Source organism: Aethalodelphis obliquidens, unplaced genomic scaffold (assembly GCF_003676395.1).
Source record: "Aethalodelphis obliquidens isolate GAN/ISIS:26980383/991018 unplaced genomic scaffold, ASM367639v1 scaffold8, whole genome shotgun sequence".
In the NCBI taxonomy this organism is placed as follows: Eukaryota; Metazoa; Chordata; class Mammalia; order Artiodactyla; family Delphinidae; genus Aethalodelphis; species Aethalodelphis obliquidens.
In genome coordinates, this window is record NW_020837952.1 from 42,693,291 (window position 1) to 42,711,575 (window position 18,285).

General features: G+C 39.1%; 1 protein-coding gene across 22 annotated transcripts in view; it reads right to left on the reverse strand.

The window, feature by feature from the left end:
* Nucleotides 1-18,285, reverse strand: part of ANKS1B (ankyrin repeat and sterile alpha motif domain containing 1B) — a 1,179,755-nt gene that overhangs the window by 317,504 nt on the left and 843,966 nt on the right. For all 22 annotated transcript variants that reach the window (XM_027107282.1, XM_027107272.1, XM_027107271.1 and 19 more), the window contains one exon: nucleotides 9,109-9,261. In XM_027107282.1, coding sequence (XP_026963083.1) covers nucleotides 9,109-9,261 — 153 coding nt within the window. The remainder of the gene's footprint in view (nucleotides 1-9,108; nucleotides 9,262-18,285) is intronic.

Genomic DNA, 18,285 nt, shown 5'->3' on the forward strand with positions numbered 1-18,285 from the left:
TGGAAGACTCTTTGAATTGAGAAGACGGAGGTGAGAGTCTAGGGAGACTAAAGTGGCTAGATTTTTCTGTATAGAGTACTAGAGAGGACAGAGGGCTGACCAGCACATGCATATGAGGAAACTATCTGAGGCCAGATTAAAAAAAAAAATGCCAGAAAAGATTAGTGGAAGTAGTACGTAGAGCTCAAACAGGGCTGGCAGTCGTCCGCACTATTCAGACCGGGAAACCTGGAAATTCACAGGGCACTGTTAGAATACTCAGAAGCATCTTGCCTCAGGAGTGCAAAGAATAAGCCATAGACTAACTGATGCTCTGGTTTTGCCTAACAAATCTTAAAAGTAAGACCTGAAAGGAACAAAATATATCCAAGGAGCTTCTCTGTGTCTGATAATGGAGCTCAAGAATATTTATAGGAATACAAAAATATCCAGTACCTAACAAGGTAAAATGTGTTGACGCCTGGCAATGCAATACGAGTTACCAGTCATGCCAAGAACATTGAGGAGAAGAATCAATCAACTGAAACTGACCCCAAACCAACACAGATGTTAGAAGGCAAGGGCATTAAAACAGATATTATAACCACATTCCTTATGTTCAACAAGTTAGAGAAAAGACTGAGAATGTTAAATAGAGACCTGAAAAATAAAGACTGAAGTCTAACTTCTGGAGATGAAAACTATAATCTCTGAGATTAAAAGTACACTGGATGTTAATAATGGCAGATTAGGTATCATAAGAAGAAAAGATAAGTGAACTTGACACAGCAATAGAAACTATCCAAATGAATCACAGAGAGAAAAAATAATGAAAAAAAATAAGTAGAGTATTGGTGAGTTGTGGCCCAACTTTAAATGGCCTAATATACATGTGATGGAAGTTTCCAAAGGAGAGGAGAGAGAAGACCAGGCAGAAAACAACATTTTAAGAAATAATGACCATGATGCAGCCAACAGGGAAAACAGTTTAGAGGTTCCTCAAATATTTAAAAACAGGATTACCATATGATCTAGCAATCCTACTTTTAGGTATATATCCAAAAGAATTGAAAATAGGATCTGACGGAGATGTCTGTACACTGATGTTCATTGCAGCATTATCCATAATGGCCAAGGAGTAGAAGGAACCTAAATGTCTATCAACAGATGAATGGCTAAAGAAAATGTGGTATATACATTCAGCCTTAAAAAGAAGAAAATCCTGTCATATGCTATAAGGGTCCTGATGAAGAATACTTTGTAGCCTGTGGGGATGGGAGAAAAGGCTGGAATGCTGAGCTTGGCTTAGATCTGGGTAGTATGTTCAGGCATGGAATGTGGAAGGGTGGACGTGGCTTCTTCAGAGGAAATTTGAAATCCTTCTATTTTAATCAGGAGAAGAGTGAATGAAATCTGGGTGGGGAAAAAACAATGGTGTCTACTAAAATAACTTTTTTAAGGTAGAAATTTCTAGATACTCAGAACATGATTTTCTTTTTTGCACAGAGATGGGTCATTAATAGCTATAATCAGAGGGTTTCAGTTATTCATGAAATTAATTTGTTGCTGAGTGTCTAGACTGTCTCTTCAGGACCAAATGCCTTGTTTACTTTCATTGTGTGTGTGTGTGTGTGTGTGTGTGTGTATGTTTACTAATTCCAGTATCAACACTTAGCAGTGCTTATTCAATAATATTAACCCCAAGGCACTGTAAGAATGCAAATTCACTTTAAATGCAAAAGAAAAGCTATATTCCTTCCAATGAAGTTTTAGTGTTTAAGTGCATTTTATTGTGATGTAACTTTATCTCATTTTAGGTCAATGCTCCAAAGTTGAGAGCAGCATGATAGGTGCAGATACGCAAAACATGCTGAAAGATAGTGGAATCAATAATACCAGCCTTAGCCCATCATCAATCTCCATGCCATATGTGAAAGGGCTAAAAATCACTTGAAAGTGAGTATTTATTTGGAAGAGGATTGTTCACCTCATACGAGGAATGTAGAAGGGTGCTTCTTCCAAAACTTGGGCCAAGTGAGGCAAGCCTCTGGAGAGTCCTGCGAAGAGCTTGCAATTTAGATGCAGTGAGTGTGGGCGGTAGAGTCCAGGGGCTTTACCTGACACATAGTGTCTGAAAAAGTCTGAAGCCCAGAGGCGGTGTCTACCTGTCCCGAAGGCTTGTGAAGAGCCAGCTGTACCGTCTATGAGTGTAAATAAAATGCTTAAATCCACAGGTCGTACATAAAGTTTGCTCTACACTTGAACACTCATATCCAGTTATTTAGTTAAAGCCTTTGGCTTTGATTAAAGTTGTTAACATTTGAAGTGTTGACTAATGTAGCCTCCCTGGTGTGGAAATGTGAATATTCTTCTCATTTATTAATGTCCTATAGTGAAAGCATAACCTTTTACTTAAAATAATTGGTCTGGAAATGGAACTATAATATTCTTCTCCCCATTCCTCCCCTGCAATTTGTGAATTTGGTGATTATTCTTCTTGGTTGGGATTATAAGTTATCACTTGCATTTATCCAATACACACATATACAAACACACACTCACAGACACAATGCAAAAAAACTTCTGGGAGTAAATTTAATTTCAGTTATAGCAATGAGTGTAGGGCAGAGAAAAGTGTGACTTTATAATTCTGGTCATGAAATAAAAACATCAAAGCAAGTAATAAGTCTAAATTTGATGCTGATAGGACTATATTTCTACTGTATTTAAAGCAAATAAAGTCACACTATTGAAGATTTAACATAAAATTAGAATGTTAACTTTGAAAGTTTCTTAGTGTATCTCCAAGTGATTAGATTATCACAAAATTTCCCTGGGAAGGTAGAAATGGAATCAACAACATTGCAAAAGAAAAAACAAAAAAGAAATTTGACAGCCCTAAGCAAAACAGTGATGTAAGTATAGTTTCAGCAGCTATTAGCAAGAAGCAAATGATATGCTCATCAATTTTCTGTTATAAAAATAAGCCCAAAGGATTTTCATGGGACACATATGGGTATTGCTACCTTAATTATTTTGTTTCTACCCAAAGGTATTTAAAACACAACCAACTGTCAGAGTTGGATTTTTAAAGATATTCCTGTACTTATGAGCAGAGATTTAAGAATGCACTGAAGACTGAACTTTACTTTGTTCTTCACCGGGTACTTTTATCATTATCAATATTGTAGGAGATCATAAGCCTGGACTAGAATTATTTCCTTGGTAAAAAATGAATGATAAAACTAATGGGAAATTAATAATGTGTTCTACATTGATGTTCACAGATGTATAAATTGGACAGTGTTCAAATTTATTTCATCTAATCAAAATCCCCTTAGTAGGTACACAGTGATAAAATAAATTAATGTTGTTTTTCATAATTGCAATACGTTTTTGTTGTTGTTTAGGAAAGGGATTATTTCATGGAGATTATAATTATCCATACCTACTTCATGCAGAAAATGTGTAGCCCTTTTATTTAAAATTTCCCCCTGGCAGAGCTGTAGAGATTTTTCAATAGCAGTAAAAACTGTTGTGTAAACTTGGCAATACCATATGGAAGGCCTGAGTAACCTTCTGAGTAAAAAAAAAAAAAAAAAAAAAAAAATTCATGTACTTATGCACTGCTAACTAGTTTTTAATTCTAACAAGCCTTTGGAGAGGACTATAATTCAGGCTAGAGATTCACCCAGCTAGCATCTGCAGAGGGAAACATTTGCCTGACAATCTCTCTCAATATTCATACAACACTAAAATATCAATACAAAAGTGAAAGTAATGTTAAATATGTTATTCTTGGTCATGGCAGACACAGGGGTAAAACAGAGCTATTGATGAAACGTCAGCTTCTGAATATGAAGCATAGATTGGGGAATATGGGAAACAATAATTGGCAAAGACTTCATTTTCTAAGTCTAGACCACACAGGCCTGTAAAACTGGCAATATCTTATGGCTTAAAAGTTTATGCTTGATTTCCACTGCTGACAATGCTGCTATTAAGATATGAGATCTCCCTTTTTGACCCACCTCCTAGAGAAATGGAAATAAAAACAAAAATAAACAAATGGGACCCAATGAAACTTAAAAGCTTTTGCACACCAAAGGAAACCATAAACAAGACGAAAAGACAACCCTCAGAATGGGAGAAAATATTTGCAGACGAAGCAATGGACAAAGGATTCATCTCCAAAATATACAAGCAGCTCATGAAGCTCAATATCTAAAAAACAAACAACTCAATCAAAGAATGGGCAGAAGACGTAAATAGACATTTCTCCAAAGAAGATACACAGATTGCCAACAAACACACGAAAGGATGCTCAACATCACTAATCATTAGAGAAATGCAAATCAAAACTACAATGAGGTAGTTGTCACACCGGTCAGAATGGCCATCATCAAAAAATCTACAAGCAATAAATGCTGGAGAGGGTGTGGAGAAAAGGGAACCCTCTTGCACGTTGGTGGGAATGTAAATTGATACAGCCACTATGGAGAACAGTATGGAGGTTCCTTAAAAAAATAAAAATAGAACTACCATACGACCCCACAATTCCGTTCCTGGACATGTATCTGGAGAAAACCATAATTCAAAAAGAGTCACGTACCACAATATTCATTGCAGCACTATTTACAGTAGCCAGGACATGGAAGCAACCTAAGTGTCCACTGACAGATGAATGGATAAAGAAGATGTGGCACATATATACAATGGAATATTACTCAGCCATAAAAAGAAATGTAATTGAGTTATGTGTAGTGAGGTGGATGGACCTAGGGTCTGTCATACACAGTGAAGTACGTCAGAAAGAGAAAAACAAATATCGTATGCTAATGCATATATATGGAATCTAAAAAAAAAATGGTGATGAAGAAACTAGGGGCAAGATGGGAATAAAGACACAGACCTACTAGAGAATGGACTTGAGGATATGGGGAGGGGGAAGGGTAAGCTGGGACAAAATGAGACAGTGGCATGGACATATATACACTACCAAATGTCAAATAGATAGCTAGTGGGAAGCAGCCGCATAGCACAGGGAGACCAGCTGGGTGCTTTGTGATCACCTAGAGGGGTGGGATAGGGAGGGTGGGAGGGAGACGCAAGAGGGAGGGGATGTGGGGATATATGTATACGTATAGCTGATTCACTTTGTTATACAGCAGAAACTAACACAACAATGTAAAGCAATTATACTCCGATAAAGATGTTAAAAAAAAAAAGATGTGAGATCTCCACTACTCTCTCCTATTCCTATACTTTGGGTAGCTTTGTAACTAAAACCTTTACTAGGTTATTCAAATAACCTTGTTTTTCAAAGGCATTAATGTGCTCCACCAAGAAAAAGATCTTTGGGGACTTTTGGAAAGATTACAATTTCAAATGTATTCGTACTTTTCAAGTCACAACTTTGTGTAGTTTTCATTTCTTCATGAAAATACTTTGAATAAATTTATACTCAATGTGAATGTATTATTAGTTGTTTAATATCAAGAATAATACCATGTGAAATTGGAGGCTTAGTCAATACGATTTAATGATGCGGAAGTAATTTGTAATTACATCAGCAGTCAGTCTTCTCATCCTCTCTTCTCCTCAGTAGACCTCTATATCAAAGACAGCCTCCACCTGCACTTCTCTCTTCACTCTACATAGAATAGAAGTTATTGGAGCCATTGGGTTTCCTTAAAACTAGCCACTCATTACAAAGGTTCAAGATGGGACTTGCCCTAAAAGGCTTTGCTCTAAATCAAAGTGACCGTACATTCCTTTCTGGCTGTAAAAAATAAATTATGGGTACTTAATACAGAATTGCTGGGCCCATATATTATATATGAGGTTATCTTACATTTGGATACTTTCCCTCACTAGTCGGGATAAATGAAGTCTTGAATTTGAGACCAGTCAAAAGCATCGTCAGCCAGGAGGTATATACATGGTGCCTATCTCTCATTTTAAAACCCAACAGCCCTAAACCATCAAATGAACTACTCTGTAGCAGATCTAAAGGGTGTAAAAATTTTGTTCTCTGATTTCCAAGTCTAAAGGTACAGATAGTTTGTCCATAATAAGTATATTTATGGAGTTAAATGACTTGCAAAGCCTCCTCAAGAGTGTGAATTTGCCCATAAATTCATCACAAACTTTAAATTCCATCAGTTCACTTTAAGGAAAATATACTGGGTTGGTATTAGATGCAGATGTTGTACTCCAGGCCCAAGGAATTTGGCCTCAAGGTCTAAAACACAATGACTATATTTTCCGATTCTGATATAATGCTTGTGACAGGTACTTCTCTCCAGATTGGAGTCAGATTGTATTACAGCAAAAGTACCTTCAAGAGTTAGTAAGGGTGGGGCTTCCCTGGTGGTGCAGTGGTTAAGAATCTGCCTGCCAATGCAGGGGACACGGGTTCGAGCCCTGGTCCAGGAAGATCCCACATGCCACGGAGCAACTAAGCCCGTGTGCCACAACTACTGAGCCTGTGCTCTAGAGCCCACGAGCCACAACTACTGAGCCTGTGCACCACAACTACTGAAGCCTGCACGCCTAGAGCCCATGCTCCGCAACACGAGAAGCCACCGCAATGAGAAGCCCGCACACCGCAACGAAGAGCAGCCACCGCTCGCCGCAACTAGAGAAAGCCCGCGTATGGCAACAAAGACCCAATGCAGCCAAAAAAAAGAAAAAAAGAGTTACTATGGGTGGACAGACTCTAGGTCCATCCACCTCACTACAAATAACTGGGAGGGAGATGCAAGAGGGAGGGGATATGGGGATATATGTATACATATAGCTGATTCACTTTGTTACACAGCAGAAACTAACACATTGTAAAGCAATTATACTCCAATAAAGATGTTAAAAAAAAAAAAAGAACCAAATGGAATTCTAGAACTGAAAAACAAAACAAACAAACAAAAAAGAGTTAGTATGGGTGGAAAAGGCCATTGTTCTGTCCCAGCTCAAGGCTGGTTAGCCCTGTGGGTAGTGATTTAATGCCCTGAGCCTTGGCATTAAACATGGGGCCTTACGGCATCACTGCCCTGCAGTCACTGCAGTCATTCACAAGGCCTGACCACAGTGACTGAACTGGCATCTCTAGGCTGCTGGTACACATAGCACTGGGGAAAAGTGTGGGTCCAAGCCCACACCTTAAATGTTAGCCTCAGTACTTGAATTTTGAGAGACATATAGTCTTACTTTAATGATCCTTGCTTCAATGAAAACATTTTATAATATAGTTCTATTGGAATCTGTTCTTTTCAATGAGGGATTACTGGTAATGCTAGTTGAGTGACTCATGTGCTATCTATCCAAAGTATTCATTCTTCAGTGCAGAGCGCTGTTATTCAGCTGTTACATAGAGATATTTCTCATTGACTAGAAAGCAACTTAGTTGGAAGCATGTTTGTTTGATCTGTGGAAGATCCCCCTTTAATAAATGGCTAAGAGTAGCCATAAAATGAGTGTCAAGTTCTCAGTGGAAAACTAAAATCTTCTTGATGCAACTAAAAAGCAATACAGTTTCAGTTGCTTCCACTCAGACTAACAACAAAATTAATCAGAGGCTTTTAGTGAGATAGTGAGTTCCTTCTGAAATAATGAAAGCTTTTGTGAAAGGATAAGAACAGAAAGCTAAGAGTAGCTGATGGCAAATTAGAAGAAGAAGCCAAGAATTTTCTCCATTTGAAGTGATTTTTAGATTAAAGTTTTTACAGATGTTCCAGAAAAGATATTATTTTTAAGACAGACTTTTAAAGCAAAGAATAATTAGTTACTACTAATTAATCATAATTTAAAATAATTAATGACATTCAGTACATAGAGACTGGACTTTTGGAGAGAAAATATCATAAAGACTAGAACAGAGTGCTTTTGAACCAGCAGAAATGTATTCGCTTTGTCTTTCAGTTCATTAATGCTTTTTTTTCAGTTACTAGAATATAAAACTTAAGTCTAAGAAATTCTCTGAAAGATTAAATGATTTCTCACTTTTGAAAAGAAATGTTCATGATACCAAATAAAATATGAAGGCATGATAATTAGGCTATCTTTTCATCTCTTTCATTCCTTTATGCCATTAGAAATAAAAGAGCAGTACAACTAAAATAAGAAAATGATCAGTATCAAAATCAGTTAAACAGGGCTTCCCTGGTGGCGCAGTGGTTAAGAATCCTCCTGCCAATGCAGGGGACATGGATTCGGGCCCTGGTCCGGGAAGATCCCACATGACTTGGGGCAACTGGGCCCGTGTGCCACAACTACTGAGCCTGTGCTCTAGAGCCGGCGAGCCACAACTACTGAGCCTGTGAGCCACAACTACTGAAGCCTGCGTGCCTAGAGCCTGTGCTCCGCAACGGGAGAGGCCACCGCAGTGAGAGGCCCGTGCGCCACAGCGAGGAGTGGCCCCCGCTTGCTGCAACTGGAGGGAGCCCGCACACAGCAACGGGGACCCAACGCAGCCAAAAATAAAATAAATAAAATAAATAAATTTATAAAGAAAAAAAGCAGTTAAACAGATTTGGTTGATCTCTTTGGGCTCAAATACACGGCAACATATATTGGCCAGTTTTTATAGAAAATCTATGCCAAGTGTATGAATAAAACAAACAATTTAAGATTAGGTATAAGCCCTGGAAAATAAAATGTTGATATTACAGCAGCTTATAAAATAAGAAAAAAGTCCCTTCAAGTTTGGGGTTTATATATGCAGTTAAGGAAGAGAGACAAGGAAACATAACAGAGATAAAAAACTAAAAATGATGACTTTAATCTTTAAAAATGAATAAGAGCAAAGAATAGAATGAGAGCCTATTTGTTATCATGTTCATATCCTAAAGTGACAAAATTTCCTAAAACGGAAAGCCTGAAACTGCTTGGAAGTTTTTCTGAAATAATGTAAAACACCCTGAGAGTCCTCTTAGTTCCCACACCAAAACTTCAAGAGACAATGATTGTAGAGCTTGACTAGAATCAGAGAGACATATATTCAAAACAGAAGGCATACCTGTAAATCCTTGTTGGATGTCCAAAGAGTCACAAAGAAAGGAAAAATTACCCACCTATGGTAGGAATTATCAAGTGTTGAATCGTTAAGGTGTCTTTAAGAGACCAACTTACATTAATAAGTTCAACCTCCCAGATTTTTTTCAACAGGTCCATCGATGTATAGCCATTAATCAGAAAGGCTTTGGTGTAGTCACCTAGTTCAATGGAATCCAGCCACTCAGCAACAGATGTGGGATGGTAGCCATCATGGCCAATGGGTCTCATCTGTAATTAGAAAATCACATTAGGATTAATTTAAGCTGTTTACTTTGTGTTCCAACAGCAGAATGCATCTTGGAAATTTACCTGATATGAAGCAACAGATCTTTCTGGATAAGAAAATAAGTAAACCCAAAATACTTTATGCACAATTCTAAATTATTAATAATTTCACGCTCAATTAGTTTTCAAAAATGCACCCAGAAATTTCCAATTTAGCTGCTAAATCAGCTCCATATTTGAGAGAACTAAATATGTCAAACTTCTGTTGCAGACATTATTGGCATTCTGTTGGACGGAATTTAAAATGATGTCAGTCGAGCAGTTTTAAATTCAGTGCTGAAGGCACAGGGAACTGCACTCCCAAAATGTAGATGATAATTCTCATATGCACAACATCAAAGCATGTGAAAATACTGCATGACTTAAACATCCAAAGGAATTCATGCTTATGCAAGACATGTACTGTAGGTAGTGCAAACATGCTGGAGAAACATACTGCTGTGGTAAGCCAGTAAAGAAGAGGCTTTTGGGTGTTTAAGGACCATGTGTTCTACATAGACCCTACAGTATGTTAGACAAGAATAGAGAACTCGCTGGCAGACAGATTCCTATTTTTTGTCAGCTATATAAAGATTTATTTTTTTACTTTAGGAGAACAAAGAAGTGTGACAGCAACATAATGTTTCTGAGTTTAAATTGGAGTGTGAAAGTAATTTAAGCAAGAGAAACTTCTGGCATTAAAATTTTGTATGGATTATTCTAGTCTTTTGGTTTTTATTTGAAATTTTAGTTGAATTTGCAGTTCTTGGTTTTCGAAGTAACTCACTTCTAAGACGTGTGCTGCTTTGCATGTCCTACCATAACATCTAATACTTCAGTTATTAAGGACAGCTGGCACCTCATCAACTTGACGTGATCCTTCAGTGAAATTCATGATGGGAACAGCAAAACCGGCAAAATACAACATAGATTTTCCTCTTCCTTCAGATTCAAGGAGATAAATATTAACGGAAATCTACATGATTCTGATTTGTGAGCAGAGAAAAGATTAGTCTGGGCATCAGGGATGCAGATGTTAATCTCAAACATGTCAGGCTTTCTGCCACTATGCAGTGTTCTCATTTTTGAGATTCTCCTTACTCCTTTTTCTTGGAGGAGGGTGCAAAGTGTTTATTAGGGATCAACATCTGCGGAAGGAGGGATGAGGAAGCAGAAGAGGGGCCGAACTATGATGGGGCTTGATGGCACCTCTGTGAGCCATTTGGGGAGCTCTGGCACAGTTCAGGCTAGTAGAGTGTCCCGGGCAGGGCGGATATGAACAGGCCTTTGTGATCTGCCTCTCTGTCACTGGATGTTGCTGCCTGGGAGTAGCATGCTCTGGTGAGGGCTCTCTGCCGTGGAGGCAGACCCTGAAGATGCTGATTGCTGGAGGCTGTCTGCTGACCACTCTCCCTGATGCTGGGCAAGTCCTTCCTTGAAGGGAGTTACAGGTGGTACATTGCCATGTCTTCCAGAATACCCGGGATCTCGATGCACCAGATGTTACTACATTTGGCTTTTGCCTTTCACTCTATACCCACTCACTCATTCACATGCACACAACACTTATTTTTTAAATTTTAGGTGAACCATTGGAAAGACATTTCTCCTGAACCATTTGCGGACATCATGAAACTTCATCCCCTGATACTCCAGGAGCATCTCCCAAGAACAAGAACATTCTCCGACACAGTCACAGTATCATCACCCTCAATAAATCTAACATTGATAAAATTACGTTACCTAATATATAGTCCATATTAACATTCCCCAATGTCCCCAAAATGTCATCTGTAGCTGTTTTTTTTTTCCTAGCCATGATCAATCAAAGGTCAAGGCAATTATATTTTCAAGTATCTCTTCTACCTTTTTTTTTTTTCTCTCTTTTCTTCTTCTGGGATGGTATTTACTCCTTTTTTTTAAAAATTTATTTACTTTTTTAAATTTGTGGTACGCGGGCCTCTCACTGTTGTGGCCTCTCCCTTTGCGGAGCACAGGCTCCGGACGCGCAGGCTCAGCAGCCATGGCTCACAGGCCCAGCCACTCCGCGGTATGTGGGATCTTCCCGGACTGGAGCACGAACCCGTGTCCCCTGCATCGGCAGGCAGACTCTCAACCACTGTGCCACCAGGGAAGCCCTACTCCTTCATTTTTAAGTTCCCTTTTCTCCTTTTCTCTTTCCTACTGCTCTACTCTCCAATCCATTTTCCATTTTGAGGTTGAAATGTCCTCTGTTTTAATATTGCCATGTAATTCATTATTTTGCATTGGGGTCTGAACTACATCAGACTTTTGTATTTCATTCTTACATTGACTGACTCATTTTAGCTACTCATTAAATGTTTGTTCACATAACACTTAACTCAGTGTTTATTACACAGTAGTTACAAATGTAAATGACACCTCAGGAGTTGCAAAATGAAGTTTTGGCAGCAGTTACAAATAACCGGATACTATATATATGTGTAAAACTGGCAACTAGGACCCAAAGCAGAAGCTCAAAGGTATCAAATACTTTCATATTCTACAGAGAATTACAAAAATATTGGGGCCAGGGGCATTCTCCAGGACTTATTAAGAGGTGGTTGAACCAATTCTGCTACCTTGAATAATCACCCCAGCCTTAGGAAACTCCCTGGCTGTCCCAGTTGACACAAGGAAACAACTGGAGAAAGGGGAAGAAGGAAGGAAGAGAGACTCATTAGCTTTGAAATTAATAGTCTGGCAGGGAGGTCTTGCTGTTAGCCATCCAAGAAGCTGATCACCCCAGCAGTGGATACTGGGAACGACCTTAGAGAATCTTGATGAATCAAGCTGGGGTAGAGTCAGATGTCCCACACCAGAGAACTGTGCAGTAGGGTCCCCACAGGTCACCCCAAGCATTCATACTCCATTCCTTTAAGAGAGCAGCCAGCGGCCACCTGCCACACAGAGGTTGCTGGTGATCAGCGTTAGCCAAAGAACAATGACGGGAAACTCACCAGAGCTCTGCAAACCAAACCCAGTCAAGTGTAAGGAAGTATGCCTTCCCCCCAGTCTCTCCTTCTCTAGCACTAGGGAACTTAGAATCAGAAAAGAGAGAGGTACCAGTCCCTTGGCAGAAGCCTGAAATGGGGTAGGGGTGGGGGGAGAAAATAAAACTGGAGGCTTAAATGGATAGGAACTGAATTTTCAATATTTTACGTAACTGGAAAGCTACTGGATATGTCTGAGATAACATTAAAAATAGTAACGAGAGAGTCAATTGAGCTTGGTTGAAGGCAGGACTGGAAAAAAAATGTCACATCAGTTTCTGCAGACTGCTCAGAAATCTGGTTCCTCCTGTGAGGCAAGTTCTCCCAGACCAGCCTTAAGGAGGTGAAAGGGAGGGAAATACTTGGTGGAAAGATGAGAGACGGGGGCAGGGTAGAGAGCAAGCGTGAAGAGAATCTAGGAATGGGTACACTGACATGTGCAGGGGCAGCATTCATCCAGCTGCTCATTTGTTAAACATTTAGCCAGTGCCTATTCTGATAAATGTCGTGGAATAGTAGAGAACAAAACAAGTTATAGTCTCTCCCTCATAGAAATTATAACCCTTATTGAAAAAATATGTGAACAGATGAACAATAAATTATGAAGGCTCTGCATACCTGAAGACAGGAAACCATTAGTGCCAAGTGAAGTTACAAAACTAACTTGACACGTATTTAATGGTATGCAGAATGGTTACTGCGCTGCACAGCAATTACCTTCAAAGCAATTCTTCCATCTGTTCCTTCATTTCTGTTCTTCCTGCCATTACTCTGTTTAGGTTCTTGTTGGTGCTTATAAAAACTAATGCAATAGCCTTCCACTTGGCCTCCTGCCTTTGGTCCAGCTTATACCATGATGCTACATCAGTCTGCCAAAAAGCCAGGCTCTTTAAGTCAACCCTTGCACGAAAATCTATAGTGGTTCTTTCTTGATAAAAGCCCAAATGTCCTATTCCAGCATCCTAGGACAACTGAGATCAGGTACAAACTTATCTTTTCAACCTAATTTCACACTACTTGCTATATGTAAACTAATACATATGATTAGACACATGAGTAAACATGTGTTTACATTAGACACATATCTAAACAGTATGTTAATTTGCTAGCCATTCCATGAACATGAACTGTGTGTGCAAGACACATTCATTTCTTTGCTAATATCATTTTCCATGCTTTTTGCTTTTATTTCTGGAGTGTTTCTCCAGGATTGGCTTCTTGAGCTCTAAGATACAAATTTCCAACCATTTGTAAAGTATCTCACATAGATGTCCTATAGTATCACCAACACAAGGCAAAAATGTATCTCTTTCAGCTCACAAACTGGCCCTCCTTTTGTGTTTCCCAACTAAGTTAATGGGGAAGCACCACACTATTGCCCACCTAGATGCTTAGGAGTCATCTAGCTTTCCCCATTCTGTTTTACCATCATATCTAACTAGGCCAACAAGTCTTATATATTTGATTTCCAAAATGTCTCCCAATTCAGTTCCTTTCTTCCAAAATGGACTTTGGAATCTGACAATAATATCTACTGCAGTATGGTAAGGATCATATGACATAGGCTATGTGAACTAGTGCAGTGTTTTGAATACATATGTCTTCAGTAACTCTTAGTTCCCTTACCTCCCCAGTGCCCTAAATTAGGCCCATGCTTATTTTGAAACTGTATAATGTTGAGTCCTTTGGCTGCTACTCTTTTCAACTTCCAATCAAAACTCTTCTTTCCTCTCTCACCCCTCCCAACTTCCCTCACTCCTTGTCTTTTCTACTTTGTTTTAGAAAGAGTTTATGACTGCTAGCATCTTTATACTCCCCCTTCCCACAGCTGACAGTTATTTTTCAGAAATATATCTAACCAGGTCCCTCAAGTCGATTGAATTGTTGGTCTCAATTCTTCGCTCTCTTCCTGGATTAGAATTATGCCTCTGTGCCCTTTGCTGAGGGATCTATATTGAACCCTGATGTGGCTGGAGTTACTTCTCCATCCCATTGATGTTGGTCATGTACTTGCTTGGCCAGTGGAACAGGCAGAAGTATCAGTGTGGTGGTTTATAGATGAGGCCTCTGCACTCCTGTGATCTACTCATCCTTTTGAGTCCTATGCTCTATTACAAGAAAAACAATTGTTGACTAGTTGCATAACTGCTGGTCCTAGAAGAAAGATGAAGACTTGTGGGGCAAACCTAAATCTAGCCCGAAGCTTGGAGTCTACCCCAGCTCGCTGGAGTTCAGGTGAGTCCGGCTGAAGTTAGTTGAACCACAGCTGACCCGTGGACTCATGAGTAAGGAAAATAAATATATATACATATATTTTGTTGCTATAAACCACTGATATTTTGACATATAGGGGAAAACTGACTAATAGAGTCACTCTTTTATTTCAAAACCCTTGGTATTTGCATTAGTCTGGGTTCTCCAGAGAAATAGAATCAATAGGCTGTGTATATACACATGCAGAAGCCCCCAAACCTGGCAAGTGTGAAATATGCAGGGCAGGTTGGAGACTCAGGGAAGAACTGATGCTGCAGCTCAAACCTGAAGGCAGTCTGGAGTCAGAATTCCTTTGTCTTCTTTGGAGGACCTCAGTCTTTTTCTCTGATTGGATAAGTCCATCCACCTTATGAAGGGTAATCTGCTTTACTCAAAGTCTAACTGATTGAAATGTTAATTTCATCTAAAAAAATACCTTCACAGTGACGTCTAGACTGGTGTTTGACCAAATATCTGGGTACTGTGGCCTAACCAAGTTGACACATAAAATATTCCAAACTCTTTATGAATCCACCAGCAAATGCATCTACATGAGACTGAGAAAGACTAGGGAAGCTAAGTTAACATCAACATCCTACCCACGTTACGTGACTGTCGTCTAGTAAACACCTATGTACTGCATTCTCACTAATCCTCAATGAAGTAATTCTTTATTTTATGAGTATGTTTGTTGGGGCATAATCCACTGTATTTCCAGTTAACTTCCATACTTTTGCTCATGCTATTCTCTCTGCCAGGGATGCTACTTTCCCCCTGTTCTCTGCTGAAATTCTTTCCATTCTTAAAAGGTCCTGTTCAAATGCCGTCTCTTTTGTGACGCCTTCTCCAAAGCTACCCTTACTCCCGAGTCAAAACTAATCATACCTTCTACTAGGTTTCTGTAGTAATTTGCATAAAACTCTATTATAGCTCTATTAAAGTCTGATTTCTATTATAGTTAGAGAGGTGAATGTCTGTCTTCTTCTTTAGACTGTCGACCTCTTGGTGATGAAACAAGGTCTTAGCCACTTTTGTAGTCTCTCACGTGCCCAGCAGAGCATCTCACATATGGCAGGCATTTGCTAAATGTTGATTAAATTAAGTGATTTAATGAACACATGAAGACAAAATGACTAATTTTAGTGGCATCCATTTGTGGGGGAGATTTGTATTTTTTACCACATATTATGAAAATGAGGGCTCTTTTTATGGTCTAACAGTAATGTTTATAACTATTTAAAACTATTAAATACCAAGGACCAATTCCAGGTAGTATGCTGTATCACAAAATGCACTGGGCTTTGTTTCTGTAGCCTGGCAGTCCTGACTCTACTATTAACTATCTGTGTAACTATGGGCAAGTTACTTCACATCTCTAAGCTTCAGTGTTCCCATCTATAAAATAAGGGTGTTAGAGCAATGATCTCAAAGTTCCTTTTTAGTTCCTAAGTCTTACAATTCTATAATTTGTATATTAATATCAAATTAGTGTCAGATTTATTTATCCAGTAGAGAGAAAAGAAGCCCAAAGGCAAAGAAAACGATTACAGGACAAGATAGGACATGTAGGTTAAAGGCAGATGACAGCCACACTTCTTTCCTTCAGTGTACCCACACGGAGCACATGACTGCTTTCTCAAATTAGCAGTGTTTAAACTCTCTTTCCAGCAGGCACATCTGGCAGGACAAGGCTAGACAGAGACAGCTCCAGGGGCTGCCGGGCCTGCCATACTGCTGAGCATGAATGGCAGTCAGGCACAGTCTGTAATCTGAGAGGCAGAGTGGTGGGCAGGCAGAAGGCATTGTAACAGGGGTTCACAACAAGGCAAAACGATTCAACTAGTTGAATCCCAAAGTCTGGGGAAAACCTAAGTTGGGATAGAAATCAGAGATAGCAGTGAAGAAAGCTTCAGTCTCTGGAAAAATGAGGATATATTGGTACATTATACCGAAGATCTTCCTTCCTGCCCAAATGTGCATTGACTTTCCTCCAGGAGCCTCTTAAGGCAAACCTGGCCTCAGAGAGGACACACTGTTAACATCACAGGCTACACAGCAGGCAGAGATCACTGACCCTAGGACAGTGCTCTGTGGTGTCCTGGGGCTTCAAGGGGGCCAATTATAAGACAGGTGAACAGTCCAGGTTCTGAAACTGCCTGGTCTACTTCAGCTGAATAGCTCATATTTTAAGTCTTTTACACAGGTAAGAAGAGGAAGGAAAGCTTTCTCTACTTTAAAAAGAAATATTTGAAAACCACTGACCTAGAAGAGTTTTCTAAGATTACATGATCACTACAGTTTTATTTTCTTTTAATTTGTTAGTTTTATTGAAATATTCTGGGTTTGCTGTATATGTATGGACATATATATATATATATATATATATATATATATATAGCCTGTCATTCTCTCTGCCTGATATTCTTTCTGCCTGAAACCAGCTTTATCTGCTGAGACAAAGATAATACCTTATAAAGTGATAGAGCCACAAGATAAAAGGTATAGCAAAAGGAAGGCAATAAAGATAGTAAAAGGAAACAAAAGAAGAAAAAATGAAATTACATTATAATAGATTTGGGATTAAATTTAAAAAACAGTTCTCAGTGCAACAGGTTATGAAGCCAGCATTAGGATAGTGGCATGGTAATTAGATCAAGAGAATAAGGAACTCAAAAAGGTCAATAACAAATGTGGCAGATATTTTTATAGCTGAAGGTGTTACAAAACTGAGACAGAGACCCATTGTTGTTCACCCAAAACTGTTCTCTCTTCTTCCATAGTAATGGGGCTTCAATTGAGCTCGTGTCTGCCTAACTAGATTCGAGATACACTAGCTTCTCTTCTGGTTGCTTCCATGAGAATACATTTGAGCCTAGGCGATGCCAATGAAAGTGCTGCGTGTAACTTCCAGGTCATCTTTAACCTAAAAGGTTCTTTGCTCTAGAGCTGCTGCTTTTGTTTTTATCTACTCTTGAGCTGAAACATCCGGGTCTGCAGCCCAGCTTCGTCCACATGGGCAAAACAATACTCTAGAGTTTGGGAAATGCTTCTCAAACCTTAATGTACATAAGAATCATGTGTGAGATCTTAACCTGCAGATTCTAATTCAATAGGTTGAAGGCAGACTCTGAGATTCTGCATTTCTGACAAGCTTCCTGGCGATGCTGATGCTGTCAGTCTGTGGATCATACTTTAGGGGATGACAGAGCAACAGATGGAAGGTCCTGGGTCCTCCCACAGTTGCCCAGAGCAGAGTCAACTTGTAAACCTGGACTGCTCACTGTCAGACTATTACGTGGGAGAAATAAGCATTCTGTTCTTTAAACCACTAGGAAGTCTCTATTTTAGTGGCTTAGCCTTTAATAAAAACAGAATTAAAAATTAAATAAGACAACTTCACGTAGAACATTTAAAGGAAGCCTGTATTTCCACTTGACAGTATGTTGCATTGTCTTTTGTTTTGTGAAGCCATGAGTTTTCATATCTGTTGCCATTAAAAGAAACTTCATTTCTTTTAACTGCCTTTGTTGGTATCTTTCTGGCAATCATGCCACCATCCCTTTGTGACAACTATGCAAGGGCTAAGAGGGGGAAATGTAGAAAACCTCAAGTTTCTAGCTTTGACACCTGGGTACATGGTGGTATTACCAGCTGAGAAAGAAAAGAAAATAGAAGGAAATACACGAATAATTTTGAGACATGAGAAATTAAAGAAATTAAA